At 46.8% G+C, this 17,921-nt stretch overlaps 1 protein-coding gene across 8 annotated transcripts in view; it reads right to left on the bottom strand.

The window, feature by feature from the left end:
* tjp1b (tight junction protein 1b) overlaps window positions 1-17,921 on the bottom strand; it is a 54,815-nt gene that overhangs the window by 2,105 nt on the left and 34,789 nt on the right. For 3 of the 8 annotated variants that reach the window (XM_030097221.1, XM_030097226.1, XM_030097229.1), the window contains 26 exons: window positions 14,748-14,804; window positions 14,126-14,250; window positions 13,931-14,033; window positions 13,369-13,684; window positions 13,004-13,110; window positions 12,488-12,656; window positions 12,253-12,397; window positions 10,114-10,241; window positions 9,411-9,516; window positions 9,143-9,293; window positions 8,468-8,576; window positions 8,155-8,374; window positions 7,810-7,994; window positions 7,617-7,712; window positions 7,445-7,527; window positions 7,133-7,343; window positions 6,919-7,019; window positions 6,484-6,834; window positions 5,928-6,158; window positions 4,011-4,868; window positions 3,732-3,823; window positions 3,190-3,405; window positions 2,905-3,041; window positions 1,970-2,441; window positions 1,668-1,885; window positions 1,130-1,273 (listed from right to left, as the gene is read on the bottom strand). In XM_030097221.1, the coding sequence (XP_029953081.1) occupies window positions 1,130-1,273; window positions 1,668-1,885; window positions 1,970-2,441; window positions 2,905-3,041; window positions 3,190-3,405; window positions 3,732-3,823; window positions 4,011-4,868; window positions 5,928-6,158; window positions 6,484-6,834; window positions 6,919-7,019; window positions 7,133-7,343; window positions 7,445-7,527; window positions 7,617-7,712; window positions 7,810-7,994; window positions 8,155-8,374; window positions 8,468-8,576; window positions 9,143-9,293; window positions 9,411-9,516; window positions 10,114-10,241; window positions 12,253-12,397; window positions 12,488-12,656; window positions 13,004-13,110; window positions 13,369-13,684; window positions 13,931-14,033; window positions 14,126-14,250; window positions 14,748-14,804 (5,131 nt within the window). The remainder of the gene's footprint in view (window positions 1-1,129; window positions 1,274-1,667; window positions 1,886-1,969; window positions 2,442-2,904; window positions 3,042-3,189; window positions 3,406-3,731; window positions 3,824-4,010; window positions 4,869-5,927; window positions 6,159-6,483; window positions 6,835-6,918; window positions 7,020-7,132; window positions 7,344-7,444; window positions 7,528-7,616; window positions 7,713-7,809; window positions 7,995-8,154; window positions 8,375-8,467; window positions 8,577-9,142; window positions 9,294-9,410; window positions 9,517-10,113; window positions 10,242-12,252; window positions 12,398-12,487; window positions 12,657-13,003; window positions 13,111-13,368; window positions 13,685-13,930; window positions 14,034-14,125; window positions 14,251-14,747; window positions 14,805-17,921) is intronic. The other 5 variants (XM_030097222.1, XM_030097227.1, XM_030097223.1 and 2 more) reach the window with 4 other exon arrangements.

Raw genomic sequence — 17,921 nt, 5'->3', positions numbered from 1 at the left:
CCACCTTCAGCACAAAGCAGCTATTCATATTGATTTCTTCATCTCAGAGCTGGGTACTGACCACCGGCTTCATCTATTTTCACTGTGATGCTCTAAATCACCATTATTACACAGCAAATCAATGGATCACTTCTACTGGGGCTTTGGCTATTCTGTTTACAAATTACATGATAATTTATCCCAAAAATCTACCATCTGTTTTTATCTTTAGTTCCTTATGAAAGGAAGCCATATTTGTATTCAAATGATTCCACGTGTTCATATCACAGAAACAGATCTTGACTTACTAATCATAATAGGACAAATTTTCTCAAAGGATTTCTCTTTGTAGCGTCAAAATATTGTCACTCCCATGATGGGAAATGATTTTCGTCTGGGTTTGTTCTCTTTTCTTACCTGTTAAGATCTGTGACTCACCTCGTTTATCATCCCACAGTGCACTGCTCCTACTACAATCACTGGGGCAATTGTTTTGTTCTGGCATTAAATTAAAAAAAAAAGAAAAGAAAGAAAGAAAGACAGAAGAAACGCAAAACAGAGCAGCACTAAGTAGCTGATGAGAGTGTGTGAAGGGCCTGTTTTTATCAAATCCCACCGACACCGCTTAACGCTCGGCAGGTCTTGTTTTCAACACAGGTTTTGAGACGAATGTATAAAACAAATGCACTGAGTCCAAAATGTTATCATTACAGAGTGGTGAATCCGTGCCGGGCTTTCAGAGAGATTTCAGAGAGATACTCCTGCATTTTTCCAAGGATCCAGATTATGTGGATTTCAGTTGATCTGGTGATGATTTACCACTTGTACAAGGTTCATGGACTCATCAACTTGTTCTGGAGATACACTCGTCATTCATTCACACACTATGATGATTCCAGCCAACTGAGGTGAAGGTACAGTCTGGACAGGCTGCTGGTGCAACGGTATTGATAGTGATTGGAGTCGGGCTGGTGGGCTGAAAACCATCGAATGAAAGCACCTTAAATCTCTACAGAGCACATGCATGAAGAAGTGACGGGGAAAATAAAGGAGGACAGATGAAGCGAATGAAATGATTCCAATACACTCTCCTCCTTAATCAATACAGCCGGCCCACAGACCCCCAAAGGACAGAGAGAGGACAGCGTACCCGACGAGGAGTCGGAGGATTTTAGAGCAAAAGACCAACCATCAGGGGTCATAGACGCACAGTGAGGTAAGCGCAGCTCCACTGGCTTCAGGAACTTCAGTCCATGAGGGCCGCACATCACCAGCGGACTGAGCAGCGTTTCTCCTGCACGGACACGGCACATTTAAAAAAAAAATCCCACCAATCAAACACAGAGGATTAATCAGCACAGAGGATTATCCATTACCCGGTCGAGAGGAAAAACAGCGTGTGCTGCCAGAGACTCGCCGTGAATGAGAATTAACCGTTAACTGATCTGGCAGGTTAATTAAAAAATGTTCTCTGTTCCGGCGCCGGCCATTCATTAAAATCTGTTACACTGCTGGCGGGCGCGATGAGGCTGAAAACTCTGTCACCTCTTTAGACCGTAAAACAAGTATTAACCAACACTGTAGGATAAACAGAACCTGTAGTGAGTCACAAACGTTTAAATCCATAAGTTTTTATCAATAATGTGAACAAAAGTGGCGTCGGGAGGACGTGTGCGGCGCTGACTGACCTTTCTCCTTGTCTAGCGGAGGCAGGATGCTGTTGTCCCGACACACCTTGAAGTAAATCTCCTGCTCCACGCTCTCGGGGATGGCGCCTTGGGGGATGATGATGCTGACTCCGGTCTCGATGGAGCTCAGGACGCCGCCGTTGCAGTTGAAGATCCCGCGGGCTGTGGCCACCACCGTGTGGCCCTCGTCCTCGTCCTCGTCGTCCAGCGCGCTGGGGCTGAGGGACGGAGGCAGCGGAGCGCCGGTCAGATCGTGAAAAACCCGCTTTTCTCTCTTTCCGCAGCAGTGATTCCCGTCTTACCTCACAGGGATGGCCTTGGGGACGGCGTTGATGTTATTGTGCTGGTATTTGGGCCTGTTGTCCATGGTGCGTGTGAAGGTGTCCAGGCCGCTGTCGTGGTCGAGGGGCTGCGGCGACAGCTGGGGCTTCCCGCCGCTGTTGCCCACCATGCCGGGCTTGCCGAGGAGGTCGGTCTTCACCTGCGTGTCGTTGGGCAGCAGGTTGTGGTTGAACTTGGGGCTCTCAAACTTGCGCTCGAAGGGCCGGGCGGCGCTGGTGTAAGGCTTGGGGACGTAGCGGTTGTAGCTCATCGGAGCGGGGGCGCCCATGGTCTTGGAGGGCGCCGGGTCGGTGCCGTTGACCGGGGACTTGTCGGGGAGGCCCCGCGGCGGGAGGTAGCCGCCCGGTGCGGGTTCGTCCCTGCTGGCCGGCCGGAGAGCTGCCAGCTCGGGTTTGGGGTTGGGAGAACTCAGAGGTTCAGGAAGAGTGTTGGCTGGAAACAGGAGGAGAGAAGACAGCCAGTTATAGAACCGTCACAATTTGATGATCATTGATGCAACTTATACAGTTTTGTGATTTAAATCTTAATTAGAATAAATATGTGTTCTCTGATATGGACAGTTCTTTTGATAATTCTAGAAATGACATTGCATGCAGGGGAAGTTATATAAGGCTGTATTTAAATGAGTTTTATTTGCATTCAGCATATCTAAAAAAAAATGAAACAATTCTAATTAGATTGTTTTTAGCTGAACAGAAAAGACGCACACGGCAGTCTGAGCAAAGCAGCTGTCTGAATTCTTCAAGAGCAGAAAAACAATGAGGGGAAAAATACAGAAAAAAGAGAGGCCTGTTTCTTGTCAGCGAACGTGCTGGCTGGAGTATTTCTGTGTTTCTGAAACAATCAGGTGCAGACTCCGGTCTGGGAAACTGGCAGAGCCAGTTTGTGGACTCACCGTCGTTGGGGCTGAGTTTCGGCAGCGTGCTGGGCGGAGCGGCAGGCGGCGGCGGCCCGTACTGTGAGGAGGGACTGATTTGAGGCAGGGGCTCGTATCTCTTCTCCACCGGGCTCACCTTCTCTACAGACTCAACTCTGCAGTAGGAAGAAGAAAAAAGCCCAGCACATTGAACCACTGCTGTGATTGAATAGCTCAGAAATCTTGTCATGTCAAATCTAACTGTATTTCTATAAACGCCACCCCACCTCCTTCCAGCAGACACCGCCCAGTGTGTTGCTTTACCTGTTGTACGGGTAAGACAGTTGAGCTGGTTTGGGCAGATCGTGGAAGCGGTTAATGCCTGGACTGGGTTGGCCCATCGCCTTGCTGTCAAAGCTACGGCGGTCAAAGTAGGACAGCTGCTTCCTGTAGTACTCCTCGTCCTCGTCCGGGTCGTAGTGGTTTGAGCGCACCACGTCCTCCAGGGGTTTAGCGTGGGGCTTCTGTGGCTCAGGAGCTCTGCAGGGGAAAACCAGAGAACCGACGGGTGAAAACGCTGCTCAAAATTGAAAAAGACTATTTAAAACTTAAATCTCAAGCAAGTTGAGCAAAGTTTTCTTAGAACATGTCTTCGATATCCTAACTGCCTTTTAAAATATAGTAGTGTTAATCATGCAGTGAAGCAATCAGACCAAGTGAGCATAAACAGGCTGTATTGCAACTTCTCTCCACTAGGTGGAGCTCTAATAACAATGAAGACATGCAGAGATTTTGCTGAGGATCTTGGGAGTTGTCCTTCAGTCACCTCCTCCACAGCCCTGGGTTCTGCGGGGACGACTACATACCTGTAGGCAGACTTCTCCTGCTCCAGGTTGCTGAGGGAATTGGCTTTGAGGACGGGGCCAGGTGCGCTCACAGGTTTAGGAACATCTGCAGGCTGAAAAACAAACACAACATCTCTCGTTTCTATTCTGTTCGCATGACCAGAAAGTGTGGTTCACACATATTTAGCGCTGTGTCTAACATTTGGCTGGGCAAAACACACACACACGCACAAACACACACTTTTTAAGCGGGCCATCAGTCGTGGTGTCTCAGTGTGTTGACGTTGCATCCATACGCACCCTGAGCACCGCCGACTCCGCTCCCTCTTTCGCTCTGTCCATAGAAACGGACCGCTTGTTCTCGAACATCTTGACTCTATTGAGCACCGACTGCGGCTTCATGGCCGGGTCCTCGTCCAGGTCTTCCCGCGGAGGAGGGGGGAGGGGCTTGGAGCCCGGGGTGATCGCCGGCTCACCCGGGGAGGGCAGGGTCTCCGGTTTAGGAGGGGGGACAGCGGGTTCAGAGTTCACGGCAGGCTCATGCATCCCTGGCTTATAGCCCCGGTTTGGAGGCCCGGGCATGTAGGTGGCCCTCAGACCGGAGTCGCCGTAATACTGCTTCGGGGGCTCGGGCGATCGGGGCGAGTTGATGGGGAAGCTGTGTGATTCGGCCTCGTAGGGGGACCGGGCGTCGTAGCCGGTCGGAGGCGGAGGGGGTTCGTCGTACCGGATCGGCCCGGGTTTGCCGTGACGCGGCCTGCCGTCGTAGCCCACGGGCGGAGCGTCGTCGTACCGTGGCTGGGGGGGGCTGTAGTCCCGCCCTGCTCCGTCCTCGTAGGGGGACCGGGGGTTGTAGCCCATGGGTTGCTGGTGGCCTGGCTGGTAGCCGGCGGGCTGCGAGGACGAGGTCTGCTGGTCGTAGGGGGGCCACTGTTCGCTGTAATGAGGCACTCTGTTGTCGTAGTGCAGGTGAGAGTCAGTGTTGTGAGGCTTTGGTTCCGAGTAGCCGCCTCCATCGTAACCGTAAGGCGGGTGGTCGTATTCGCGGTATGGCTGTTTGTCCTGGTACGGCGGCTGGTGACTGTAGCTCAAAGACTGCTTCAGGCCGTGGTTGATTCGCACCGGGTCCTCCATGTTGTACAGATCCTTCTTGTACATCTGTGGAGAAACGGCAGCAATTTAACCAGGTTCATCACGCGATCACTGACTCGTGCTATGAACAGACCAACAAGATTAAGGAAAGAAAGCAGCCAGGATTTTATTCCGATTAAGACTAAATTCATTACAACAAAAGAAACGGAAACCTTGAAGAACTTAACAGCATGAACCAAAAAATTTCTAGAAAGTTCCTCAATCAATCAAGTAAACAAACATCAAGTCAAAGTGCAACTACACAAGCAAACTCTGGTTCATTATTCCAAAACAGTCCTGAATGCCAGTTTGACAAGATGCCTTTCAAGAATGATGATAATCCATAAAAACCAGTGGATTTTACATGTTACCATGTTTCATAGTTATTCCGTTATCATGTCAAGCGAACATTTCTGAAAGGCCTCATTTCAAACATTATGATGTGTAGCCTGTAGACAGCAAATCTAGTTACAGTCCTTCCTATGGAAGGTTTGTTTGTCAGCGTAATTCTCAGGACAAAACCACTGAATGAAAGACATAATGCAGTGTGCTGAGGTTATGTTTGTATTTTCCATAGGGAGAATTGCTCGATAGATGTTACTACTCAGAGTACTGTCTGCAGGTTAGCTTTCATCATGCAACAAACATTCAGTTTGCATCTAATGCAACGTCAGACTACTGGCACTACAACAGATGACACATCTACCCACTACGATGCCACTGTCAGTGCTGCGACTGTTCGTCTATAGAAGAGAGTTAAAGCTGAAAGGAACCCAAAAAACATTAGGAGCCATGCAAAGGAAGTCAGAGGCAACAGTTAGGGCTGGTTGTGGATGTCTTCACCCTGGTCAAAGACTCAGATGTACCAGTTCTTCTGGTCTCCCAGCCCACTGTGGTGCATGTGGACCAGTCAAGTCGCACATTTTTTTCTCTGGGAGCCAGAGGCACACAGTGGGCTCAGTGAGTCACACAGTGTGGGCATGTCATGCAGAGAGCGAGTGGAAAGCATGTGTGAGAAGACAGGCAGTTAAAAACGGCAGGCTGGGGCCCAGGCCCGGTCCGGGTCGCTGGTGAAACAACGGGTACCTTTGGTTCTGGACCAGGCGGTCCAGACGGGTGGGGTTCAAGTGGAGGTGGTGGGGGCGGATTAAGCTCAGGGGCAGGACTGGGGCTGCTAAGTGAGTCAGCCTGAGGGGCTGCGGCTGCAGCAGGCGGCTCCTCTAGGTGCACACCCTCTAGCTGTACAGGCTGCTCAGCAGCGGGGGTTGCTACCGCCGTCGGAGGCAGCGAGGGTGTGGGCAGAGCAGCCTCACCTTGCTGTGAAGTATCGTTAAGAGACATTTATAACACAGCCAGCCAAGGGCACACAAAGTACAGCATCCCCAACACCATGAGCTTCTTCCTTACATTTTATCAACTTTTACACCAGCCAGACAATGTGCTTCGAGATATGTGGTTGACATAAAGAAAAGAAAAACAACAACAACAACAACGTACCAGTAGCTTCTAAAAACATTCAGTTGTTGGCTAAGGACATTTAATTTTAACACAGGTGAGGACACAACCAACTACTCGTCTGCTTTGCACCTACATACATCCATCTCTGACAGGCACAGCTTGCGATGCAACGGCTGAACCGTACCTGCTGTGGGGCGGCCATCTTGAAGCCAGCGGGGTCAATGCGACTGACCGGGTCAGGCTGCACGGGGTGCTGGTATCCAGGGTAACCGGGCGTGTCCTGAATCACAGGGGGGTCCTCTCTCACGGGCTCCGAGGAGCGAGTGATGGCGGGCTCCGTGGGCAGGCCCACCTCGTCGTTCAGCGTCTCGTCTAACTCCTGGTCTGTGTAGGCCCCGCCCTCCGTGTCCGTGTCCTCGTAGTCAGAAGTGTGGCGGCTGTCTGTGCTATACATGGAGTACTCGCTGCCTGGCGCCGATAGGTAGGACAGACGGTCGTCGTGGATATCCAAGTCGTCCTCTGTGGTGCCGTCGGCCTGGGCAGAGCGGGGAAACGGTCACCGGCGGTCCAGTAAATCAAGCTAACGGCGCTCTGTACGGCACCGCTGAGGAAGCCTCACCTTGCCCTCCGACACCCACACCAACTGGTTCTGCTGCTGCTGGATGGTTTCCTTCAAAGCTCCGTACCAGCCATCATTCATGTTGTTCAAGTTGATGGTTGCTAAGAGGGAACAGTTAGCAGAGTCGTCAATTCAAAAAGATTAAAATTAGAAAGAAAAAAAAAAAAAAGCACATTAAAATTTGGCTTGGTTTGAGCACGCCCAGCCCACTTACTGGTGAACAGGTGGTGATTATTCTTCCTCAGTTTAATGGCTCGCTCATAGAGCTTCCTGGCGCTCTTCCTGGACTCCGGACACAGTCTGGTCCTCATGTTCTTCACACCCTGTTTATTATCGGGATTTAGGAAAACTACTATTGGGTACCACTGAGCATAGTTCAGCCTGTCCACAGCATTAGGGGTGATGTCCAGCACGGCGTGTTTGTCCTGCGTTACACAGAAGAGCAGAAAGGAATGATTAAGAACATAACTGATGGAAAAAAAAAAACACCTACATGCATATAAACTATAGAGGAAAGCATGCTGACTCTGTCAATGATCTGCTTGATGGTGTGAAGACGAATGATTCCTGAACTGCGCTGGTCTGTCCCTGCGTCTCTCGGTTCACTCTCTGGAAAACAGAAGAGGAGACATTTTTGAAAACAGAAAAGCATCTATGAAGTACGGGTGAGTTTTGAAGCAGCACGAGGACAGACGTACTCGCGAGCTCAAAAAGGTCTGGCTCTTCTCTCGAAAGCTTCTCTCGAGCAACGTCAGCGATTGGTCCAAATATGACGACTGGTCTCAGGAAACCAGCTGCAACAAAACAAAAAACAGAAAACAGTCACACTCTAACAAACCTGCACTGAGAGTCCCGCTGTTGGATAAGGCAGAGCAGGGTCGGCCGCTTTACCTTCTCTCAGAACAACTCTTTCATAAGCTGGGAACTTTGTTTGCACTGGCTGGGAAGAGAGGTCCTCCCTGCTTTTCCTCAGGTTCCTCTTTGAACTGCGAAGACCTCGGAACCTCCAGAAGTCGGCCCTGTCCCCTCCTGCAGTTTTCGGGAGAGTGTATTGAACACTGGAGAGCTGCTCCGCTCTGTTGACGGATAAAGGAAAAGACGGAGACGGTTATTATCGTAGCTAATGGATGCGTCGCAAACTTGGCACAGCCAACTGCAACATTAGAAAAATAACACATTTCGCTCCGGCGTCGCTCTGACTGCCAAACAGGCGTGAGCCGATCTCCGTGTTGTCACCTGTTCTTGTTTGGGATGATGCCTCTCTCCACCTCCTGATGGTTCTTGCCAATGCGGATGGCCAGCCAGGAGCCCAGCTTGCCGTTGTAGAGGGTGTCCACCACGCGGAACACCTCGCCCTTGTTAAAGCTGAGCCCGTATGGAGATTCCTTCTCGTACTCAAAGTGTGTCCGGATGTAAAAGGAGTCCCCAACGTCTGATTCCACGATCCGTCGATACACTGAATGCGACAAGAGTCCCAACGTCAGGGTTAACAGGACCAATATAAAACAATCCTGAGAGTTTTTTTTTCCCTTTTTTTTTTTTCGCTTACCATCTTTTTTCTTCTGAGCCAGGATAGTCACCTCTTCACCCTTTGGAAGGTCGAGGAGGAATAGCACCGCCTCCTCTCGAATTATGTTCGCAAAGTCTACGTTATTTACCTGGAATTACAAAAAAAAAAAAAAAATAAAAAAAAAAAAATACTCCTTAATGCTTTTAAAACATCAAGTTTACACTTTTAAACTTAAATCACATTTATGTTAAATGGCAGCATTTATTTTTTTCCTTTTAGAGCACTAGAGAAAGTGTAAATCTGTTTAGATAAAGGTTTACGAGGCTCTTCCTGCTCATTCATTTACCCTGGTAACTGCCATTTTTACTGTCCTGCGAGAACTCGAGCCATTCCTCAATACACCAGGGAGGAGGTACAAACACTCAGATATATGAGTGGGAGTGTTACGGGACAAACACAGTGAAAGGAAACAGTGATTTTGTGTGTGTGCTCCCTTGGGGCCACTGCTAAGAGACCAGCGTGAACATCGAGGAATTCTGGAGCAGTCAGTGTGTAAAACTCCCAAATAAAAACGGGAATTCTTGAGGATGGATTCATTATTACACACAGCTATTTACAGACTATCGCACATCCAAACAATCCAACTTTTCAATAAAACGTTTTGCTATATCCGTTTTCCACGAAGCAACTCCTTCTCAAAATGAAGTAACTCACCCTGAGAATTTGGTCGCCCTCCTCCAAGCCCTCCTTGGCAGCTGGGCTGTCCTCCAGTACGCCAGCCACGAAGATGCCCACGTCATTCCCCCCAGCGAGGCGCAGTCCCACGCTCTCCCCTTTCTTAAACTTCACCAACTTCATGCTTGGCCTGGGGAAGAAGACGATCGATCTGCTTGATTATGTTTGACACATCACTTTTAGTTTTGTTGGAAACACACTTTTCGCTATTTTTCCCACAGCGGCATTACAGAACACTCAGTGTTACCGTAGGATGCTGTCGTCATGGGCAGCGCTTGGCACCGGGGCGTCAGACGGACTGACCGGCAGGTCTACGTCTGGCTGTCCGGGCTGAGCATACACTGGCTTGGGCTCTAAAGAAACACACACACGCACACACACACCCTCAAAACAACGAAATAAGACTTTGCGAATTAGCAATGCAGAATAAACATTATTCAGAGTGAATTCAAGAATACTAATCAAAAAAAAAAAAAAAAACTATTGTGAAAAATAGCACATTGTGAAATGCAAACTCACAGATGCTTGCAGACATGCACACACACACACGCACGCACACACACAGAAGGCGTGCAGTGTCCTGGGAAGGGGAGGTCAAACAGAAAGGCAGCAGAGTGCTGCAGGCTGGGGAGGAATGTCAGACTCAATCAACTCATATGGTTTATTTTCACTTGGCTCCAGGCGATGCAGCCAGGCTCAGCAGGCGTCTGAAGCTAACTTTTCGGATAGTTTAGCTTTGAAAACCGGCAAAAAAAAAGTCGCCAGAGCAGGAATTAACTTGACAATCAAGAAACCAGTTGATTGTTTCGCTGCATTTGACTGGCGGGGAAAAAAAATCACATCGGTTTATGCTCACAAATGATGTGTATGATAAACTGATTAAGTTCTGATTCAGTTACAGATTTTTTTTTTCTTTCACACACACACACACACACACACACGGTCCAGACCTGGTAGAGGGGGAAGCTGCTTGTCCTCTCTTGCTGGCTCCTTGGGTTTGGGCAGAGGAATGTCCTCGGCCAGCTTCGCTGGGGTGGAAGCGGGCTTGGAGAGCCGGTCGTCATCACGACTTCTGTGACTGCAGATGCGAAAATGATGTTTTCGTACAATTTTTCTCAGAAGAATGAAGACACAGCATCATGAATACTGCAGTCTGCAGATGTACAGCTGGAAGGCAACATGAAATTTTCTCCTGAGTAGACACGCGCTGAGTGAAGACGGCTTGACAGAGTCTTGGGATGCATCTCAGCCTTGAAGGTCATCACTTTGTCTTTCCACTCTTTTGTGCTCCTATTTTTGGAGCAGCTTATCTAAGGTGTCAGAGTGGATTTTGTCCTCCAGGTGGATTTCACTACGTGGCTCTGGCTTCGGACCAGCTTTGTTTGACCACCGTGCCAGTTTTAAAACATTACGGCTGTGTACACAGCGAGAGCGGCAACCCTGCAGCCATTTATAAGCCAGACAGTTGTAAATGGTGTCAAAATCCCAGTGTTTTGATATATAATGATTTTTTTTTTTGTTATGAAGGTTGCTCCATATAGCTCTCTAAAAGTCACACGGTTGTTCACAGCAGAACTGTGTAGTGAAAGTTTTATTTACAGATTGAGCAACAACGTGACCGCAAAGGATCGTGTTCAAACAAGGAAGCAGTCTCTCCTCCTTTAAAGCCCATCCTGGAGGTGGACCGACTCGGGGGTGGAACTCAGAAAAAGGTCACGCATTAGAGCTCAGCTTCAAGATCATCCACTTCCTGTCTAAACCTTTTCCCTGAAACACAGATAACTTAGAAGTAATAAAAGGAAAATAAGCAATAAAGAGAGAGAAAAAAAAAAGGAGCACATTTAGACTGGCATCAAAATACATTAATCCCAGTGGGATATTTTATAGCCGGTAATCATCTTCAAAGTCCCGTCAGTCATCAGTGCATGTGTTGCAGCGAGAGCTGAATCACATGCTGACACTGGCGGTTTGTGATGATCTTTTGTTTACTTCCTGGTTGGACTCATTCTGTCACTGTGCCAGGCGTGCGGTTAGCCGTCTAAACATTCGAGAGTCACAAGGATCCAGTGACACATCATCTCAAGGAGCGGCGTCGCTGAATAATTGATGACGTATCACTTCAGTAACAATGGTGTAATTATTTGCTGTAACATCGTAACAGTGGTACATAATTATCATTCCTCTATGAGGAAAAGTCTAATAGTACTACAGCACACTTACTACACTCTATCCATATGGGATTTACAGTCAATACTACTGATATTTACAACAAGGGAATTATTGCCAAACTTACAATATTCGATAGATGCTGAAAAATGAAAAAGACAAGAAAAAATGGCATCAAGTTTAAGACACAGAAGCTCTGAACTCCAACACTGAGCCCAAAACTGTTCTGACCTGACTCTCAACCCTAATTTAACCAAGACGGACTCATCTGCAGCTTAACAGCTGACTTTTATTTTTTTCTCCTCGGGTCAATGAGCACAGTGAAAGGGTAACAACTGCGGTACTCTATTGAGTTTAAATTAGGAGCTAATGAGGTACTTTCAAACAAGGTTACAGTCAAAGAAGTGCTGAATGGGGTAATGGGCGGTATTAAGACAAACATAAAATCGAAAGTCCTTCACAACCATAAAACACAGAGATTAAGGTTGTTTTAACAAGTGGGAGCAAAGACATTATGACACCATCAATTGCTGCGATGTGCTTCTTTTTAAAACTTATATGCAGTTTCAAATTACATTTATTTAAAATCCCATCTGTTTTCTTAATTAAATATTACAGAGAAAATCTTCTGATACAGGAGCATAAAACAGCAAAAAATTAATATATGACTTCCTGGTAGTATGAAGAGTAGCAGTGTGGTTGAAAAAGCACCAGAATAACATGAAGAGAACATAAAACATCAATTTCAAAGCCTTCAGCAGGGAGTCCCTGGTTTGATTTGGAATGTTAATTGGCTGCTTGCTTTCAATATAAAAAAAGCCATGAAAATAATTGACAGTTTCACTTTTTGTCACATTACAACCACACACGTAAATGGATTTTATTGTGACTGTATGTAAAAGACCAACACAACAGATCTTTACCTTCCATTGCTGATTTGAGGGGGTGAGTGTCTGGAGTGGTCTGAGGGTTCGGATCGTCTGTCTGGGGAGCGTGATCGGCTGCTGCGGTGTCTTTCGTGTGATCGATTGGAATGGTCAGACGCCAGCGAATGGATATCTGAAATGTCTGATCAAACCAGAGCCACTGTTCAGCGACCGCTGCCTGAAACGGGCTTTCAATCCGCGCCACATTCGGCTGAATCCACGCGGCTCTCACCGTCTCTGTCGGAGGCGTTGGCTGAAGGAATGCTGTCATCCAGGTCAGGGATGTTCAGCAGGGTCGCCCTCTCGTCTCTTTGAACAACCATTTTTAACTTGCCCTTTGACCTTTCTATCAGCTTCTTGGCGTCGATCAAGGAGAGGTTCTCTGTCACTGTGCCGTTGATCTGAGACGAAAGGAAAACAAAGCCGTCAGCTTTGACATGACACAAACATCTGAATCAGAACCTTGAGAAAATACCAAGATTTTTTATTGGGGGGGGGGGGGGAATTTAATTGATGAACCAACAACAAATTTTATTCAATTAGAAAATTCAGAGAAACATGAGGTTTAACTTGCTGCTATGCAAAATTAGATTGAAAAGAAAATTGGTTCAGTAAATACAAACCACAGACAAGATGCAATGTCAGAAGACAACAATATGAAGAAAAAAAAAAAAAAAAGAAGATTCAGAGTTATTTCAAGAATCTTCTCGGTTATTGGCGACGCTCCCCCTGCCCTCCCTGCCCTCACCTTCAGTACCACGTCCCCCTCCTGGATGTTGCCGTCCCGGGCTGCCAGGCTCTCGGGGGAGATGTCCTTGACAAAGATGTGGCTGGCCAGGCGCAGGCCATATTCTGCTTACAAAGTGAACGACAGCAACAAAGACCATGTTAGCACACAGTTCACGTGACAACGCCGCGCTGACCACAGCTGTTGCTCCCGACTGGGATTAACACAACTGATTAAAGAAGATTAATTGCTCTTTTACTTAGATTTACTTGAGCTAACTTGGATTTTGCTGCCGCTGGCAGGTTTTGTTTACTCTGGCAGTTCACCAATGCTGATTTCAATGTTGCTCCTGGAACATTTTACACCCCCGACTTTGTGAGCCTCACCTTCATTTTTGCGGGACTTGACGAGCGTGACCTTGGCGGGGCGCGGGGGCAGGTTGTGTGAGCGGCGGTCCGAGCGCGGGGAGAGGCTCCTCTCCCGCGAGCCGCTGCGCTCACGTTCCCTGTCCCTCCGCCCGCTGCTCCGGCCGCTGCGCCTGCCCATGGCCCCGCCCACACCGCTGTAGGCGCCGCTGCGTCCGCTTCGCGTCTCGTATATCTCCTCGTCGTAGCTGTCCTCTTCCTCGTCGTGTTCCGACATGGTCTCCCTCTCGCCGAGGCGGCCCATGGGGACGTGCACCTTCCTCTTCCGTCGAATTGTCTGGCCAGAGCGGGAAAAAAAAAAAAGGCATCAGCTCGACGATCGGTCACTTTAACAGGAACTGATTTCAATTTTGTGCTAACAGACGTTTAAATTCCAAAATATCTCATAATTTTATTGTTTAATTTTTCTGCAAAGCCAACATTCACCATCAAGTTAGGGTTAACTTAACATACTTACAGCATCCATAACATCCCTGCTTTAAACAGTTTTTAAAGAAGATAACAAAATGCTGCTGACACTCACAATTTTGGCAATTTTCCCACTTTTACGAAGTTGCTGGACAGCGTATGCATGCTCCACGTTGTCCATGGAGACAGCATTGACCATAACAACTCTGTCATTTTCCCTACAAAAGAAAGAAAAAAACACAGAGAACATCCATTATGAAGTCTTTCTACAGCAGGAACATCTGACTGGGCTGAAAATAATAAATCTTACTGCAGCAGGCCTTCTGCCGGGCCTCCTTTCAGCACATCCGAAATGACAATGGAGGTCTCGCCACTCTGAAAATGAGGGTTATCCCGACCTCCTGATATGGCTATCCCGAAGCCAAACCCTGGTGCCTGCACCGACAAACACAAAAAAGAATGTGTTGTTAGCTTTAAGACTGGATCAAAGGTGGTGCTGATGTGTATTGCATTTGTGAACAGACAGAACATTATCAATGAACCACAGCTTAAAATACTAATTTAAAGTGTTACAACACACACTGCTGTGTCTGCTCTCGACAGATGCTACAACTGAATAGGTATTTTTTTTTTTTTTTTGCAGACAGCAGGCACATATAGTAGCTGCTCAGTAGATGTGCAGCCTGTGTGCAAAAATATGCTGATGCTGCATTTGGAGCTCATTATTTAGGATCCGCGGCCAAAAAAAACTTGGGAATGAATAACGGAGAGGAAGAGCTCTGTGATAACTCTGCTCTTTTGTCTCTTCCACCTGCAACCGAGTACACATTCAGCATGCTTCCTACAGAATAAGATCCTGAAAATAGGATGGAGGGGAGGATAAATAAGGTAAAACAGGCAGCGTGAAGAGATTTGGGAGAAGAAAAGCTTACCCTGTGTAGTGTTACTGTGTGCTGTTCCCAAATGACTGTCTCCTCCATTGCTGCACTCTGAAAGGCACAAACAAATATCTTTCAATAAAAAGCAGAGAAACACATCATCAAGGACAAAATACGGCAGGAGAGAACACAATTGTTCTTGTCGTGGAAACATAAGACACGGCAAGGGTTTCCTTTCAAAATATCACCTTGTTTTCATTCAGATTCATTTATTCAACATTTCCTTTGGGCTATAAAACAGGTGTAAATGGCTCTCGCACACTCACAAACTGCACAACAATTATTTGAAGTGTAAACTATTAAACGTTCATGGAAGCAATCTCCACTTAGCTAATCAAACAGAATGTATATTTAGAAAAACAGAAGAATACAGTTATGCTCTTGTTCTAAAATGTATACATTTTCACTCACAGGCAGATATGTTCAATTTCACAGCAGAAAAACTATGATGACTTGGCAAAACACTGAAAAATTCTATATTTCTCCCATTTTCTAAATAGCAACACCCTGTGGGAGATGTGTGTGTTTTTAACTTATTTAATTGCTATGCCCAAAGCGGTTTACAAAGTGTGGTGCGGGCCTCCACTGGGGGGCACCAGAGAGCTCCAAGAGGGCACAGCAGCAGGGCAAAGCTGGGGTTTGGGGGGATGCCTTTTCCTACAAATGATTCAGGATCAATAATGGCAAAAAAAGGAAAATAGGCTGAAACTATTCTGATGATTTTATGACAAAATTCTTTGAACACAGAATTAATTTTAAGTTCATAAAGATATATCAGCTCTTCCATACTAAAAATAATCTAACAAACATTAGAACATTTTTTTTAATTCCTGATGTGTCCCAGCAGCTGATAAAAACTATCTTCAGGAAGTTTGTTATTCAGCAAATTACTACTTTGTTTGAGAAAACGAGTGTGCAGCTTGAGAGTTTAGAGGCAGAAGACGGGCTCACCCTCCTGCACTTTAAAAATCTCTTTAATGTGATTAAAAAAAAAAAACATTTTATTTCCTGTACCAAATCAAAAAGGCCTTACAGGAGGTGAAGCAAGAGGCCCGAGTGTTTCTAAGCTGCTGAAAGCCAAAACAGAACAGTGTAACATTCAAAGACACACATCAAGGCTTCAGCAACTTACTGAGTTTGTTTATACTGATTTACTGTGACACAGATAAGACTTTGTCATTCTTGGTGCGAGTATTAAATCAAGCAGACCACACACAGGAGACTGCGTAGCTGAACACAGGTTCAGAACAGGATGTCTCAGGGGTTTGGATAAAACAGGAACAGAGAAACGCACTTTGTTAAGACGCACACCGATAATGAGCCTTTAGAACAAATTCCAACTTCACCGACGTTAAGCAACACAGATGGGAAGATGAAGGTCGGTCCTCCAGCTGCAGGTTAAACACCGTCCCCTTCACCTCTACGGAGAACCTCTCATCTTATCTTTGCGTCTGTATCATTTCACCTCCACGATCACGACGCACTAGATATTTAAAGACCGCACATAAAATACCGTCGCAGCCATCTCTTAGGAGCAGAATCGCTGCTCACATCGCGGCAGCTAATGCAATAACTGCCATTTGTCATGTAAATTGATCCTAGTTGTTGACCCTAATGGCTGAGGCCATCACACGTCTCTCCTCCCGCTCCGCTTGTAATTTCTTTGACACCTGGAACACTTTAAGTCCCACCACCTATTGCGGAAATGGCGGATCTCACGTTGTGGCACATTAAAAAGTGTGACAAAAGATGAGCGAGGGGAGGTTAATATCGCTCTGAGAGCAGCTGCGGATCGAGTGCCTGGACCCTCCGCTGACAGCGCTGCCGCTGTGCTGGCAGCTTCAAACATAAAACATCCAGCAAGTGTCATTCCAGCTTCAAGCCGAAGACGGATATGCAGCACAACAGTATGACAACCTGCTAATGGTATGGCTATCAAGTCCAACAGAGTGGCAACAATGGATGGACTGTAGCTGAGCCAAAGGCAAGAATATTGGAAAAAAAATTACAGTGTTAGCAAACATGAATGTGAAAAGTGACTCTGCTTATTGTTCCAGCACCCGGGGTTTCATTCAACACACTGTCCTTATGTGCGTTGTGACCTGTCGGCCGAGCGCCAAACGTTAGCTGGCGTCTGGGAATACGGGCAGCTGAATAAATCGCCACAAGTGGCCCCAGACGTTCTCAGCTTGGCAGCAACTGTCACAAACCCAACAAGCCGCTTATGGTGGGGCTCACACAACGGGGGTGAACAAAAGTTTGGAGAAGGGAACTCCCCCTGGCCTTCACAATGAATACACTGCACTTCAGCAGGAGGAAAGAAAAAAAAAAGACTTCTGAATATTAACAAGTCTGGTGGAAAAAGGGAGTTTTCTCACTGGAAAGAAGATTTTTGCCTCTGGAGCTGGACTCTTCATCAGCAGCATGGAGGTGTGGAGGCAAGAAAGCTAAACATTTTGCTACAGTTTAAAAATAGTTTTCACTTTTTCCAGTTGATATTTAGCGTTTAAAATGGTCTTTGAGGGCATCTATACTAGACACCACAAAAAAGGATTTTGGTTTTTAGGCAAAATACGACTTATGGTTGATCTGACTCCACAGTTTTCCCATAAAAACAATTAGACCACTCCAAATTTAATGAAACTATAAGTGAAACTTGAGTTGTGGAGGAAAACACAACAAAAGCCATTAAGTTTGGTCCTGCCGTGTTCCTCTCTCTCTCTCTCTCTCCCTTCCCTTCCGTTTTCTTTGTTTCTCTCTCTCTTTCTTTCGTACACCTTTCACTTTGAAGGGATGTAATTTTGCTTTCTCCTCCTGCAGCGCTTGTTGCTCTGGTAACAGAGGGGGAACAGTGTGGTGTTGTTCAAGTGGCTTGACATTTTCAGGACGTGTCTGAAGGTTCCTCTCAGCTGTGGGAGGTTTAAAAAAGACACGGCTGAATTAATACTCAAACAAAAGCTACTTTTTTTTTCTCTCTCTACATTTCAGATGAATGATACATGCTTGTTGCTCCAAGAGCATCTAAACACAGTCTGCTGTGATTATCTGACATTTGTCAAAAACTAAACAAGCTCTTCTTTTGTAGATATAAAGCACAGCAAAAGCTTCGCTCTTCACATTTCACTTCACCCCTCCAGCCAGCCACAGTCTCAATGTCCCATTCAGTTC

The sequence above is a fragment of the Salarias fasciatus genome, chromosome 7 (assembly GCF_902148845.1).
Source record: "Salarias fasciatus chromosome 7, fSalaFa1.1, whole genome shotgun sequence".
Lineage (NCBI taxonomy): Eukaryota > Metazoa > Chordata > Actinopteri > Blenniiformes > Blenniidae > Salarias > Salarias fasciatus.
The sequence above is the reverse complement of the archived record's forward strand: the minus strand, read 5'-3'. Positions and strand labels throughout refer to the sequence as shown.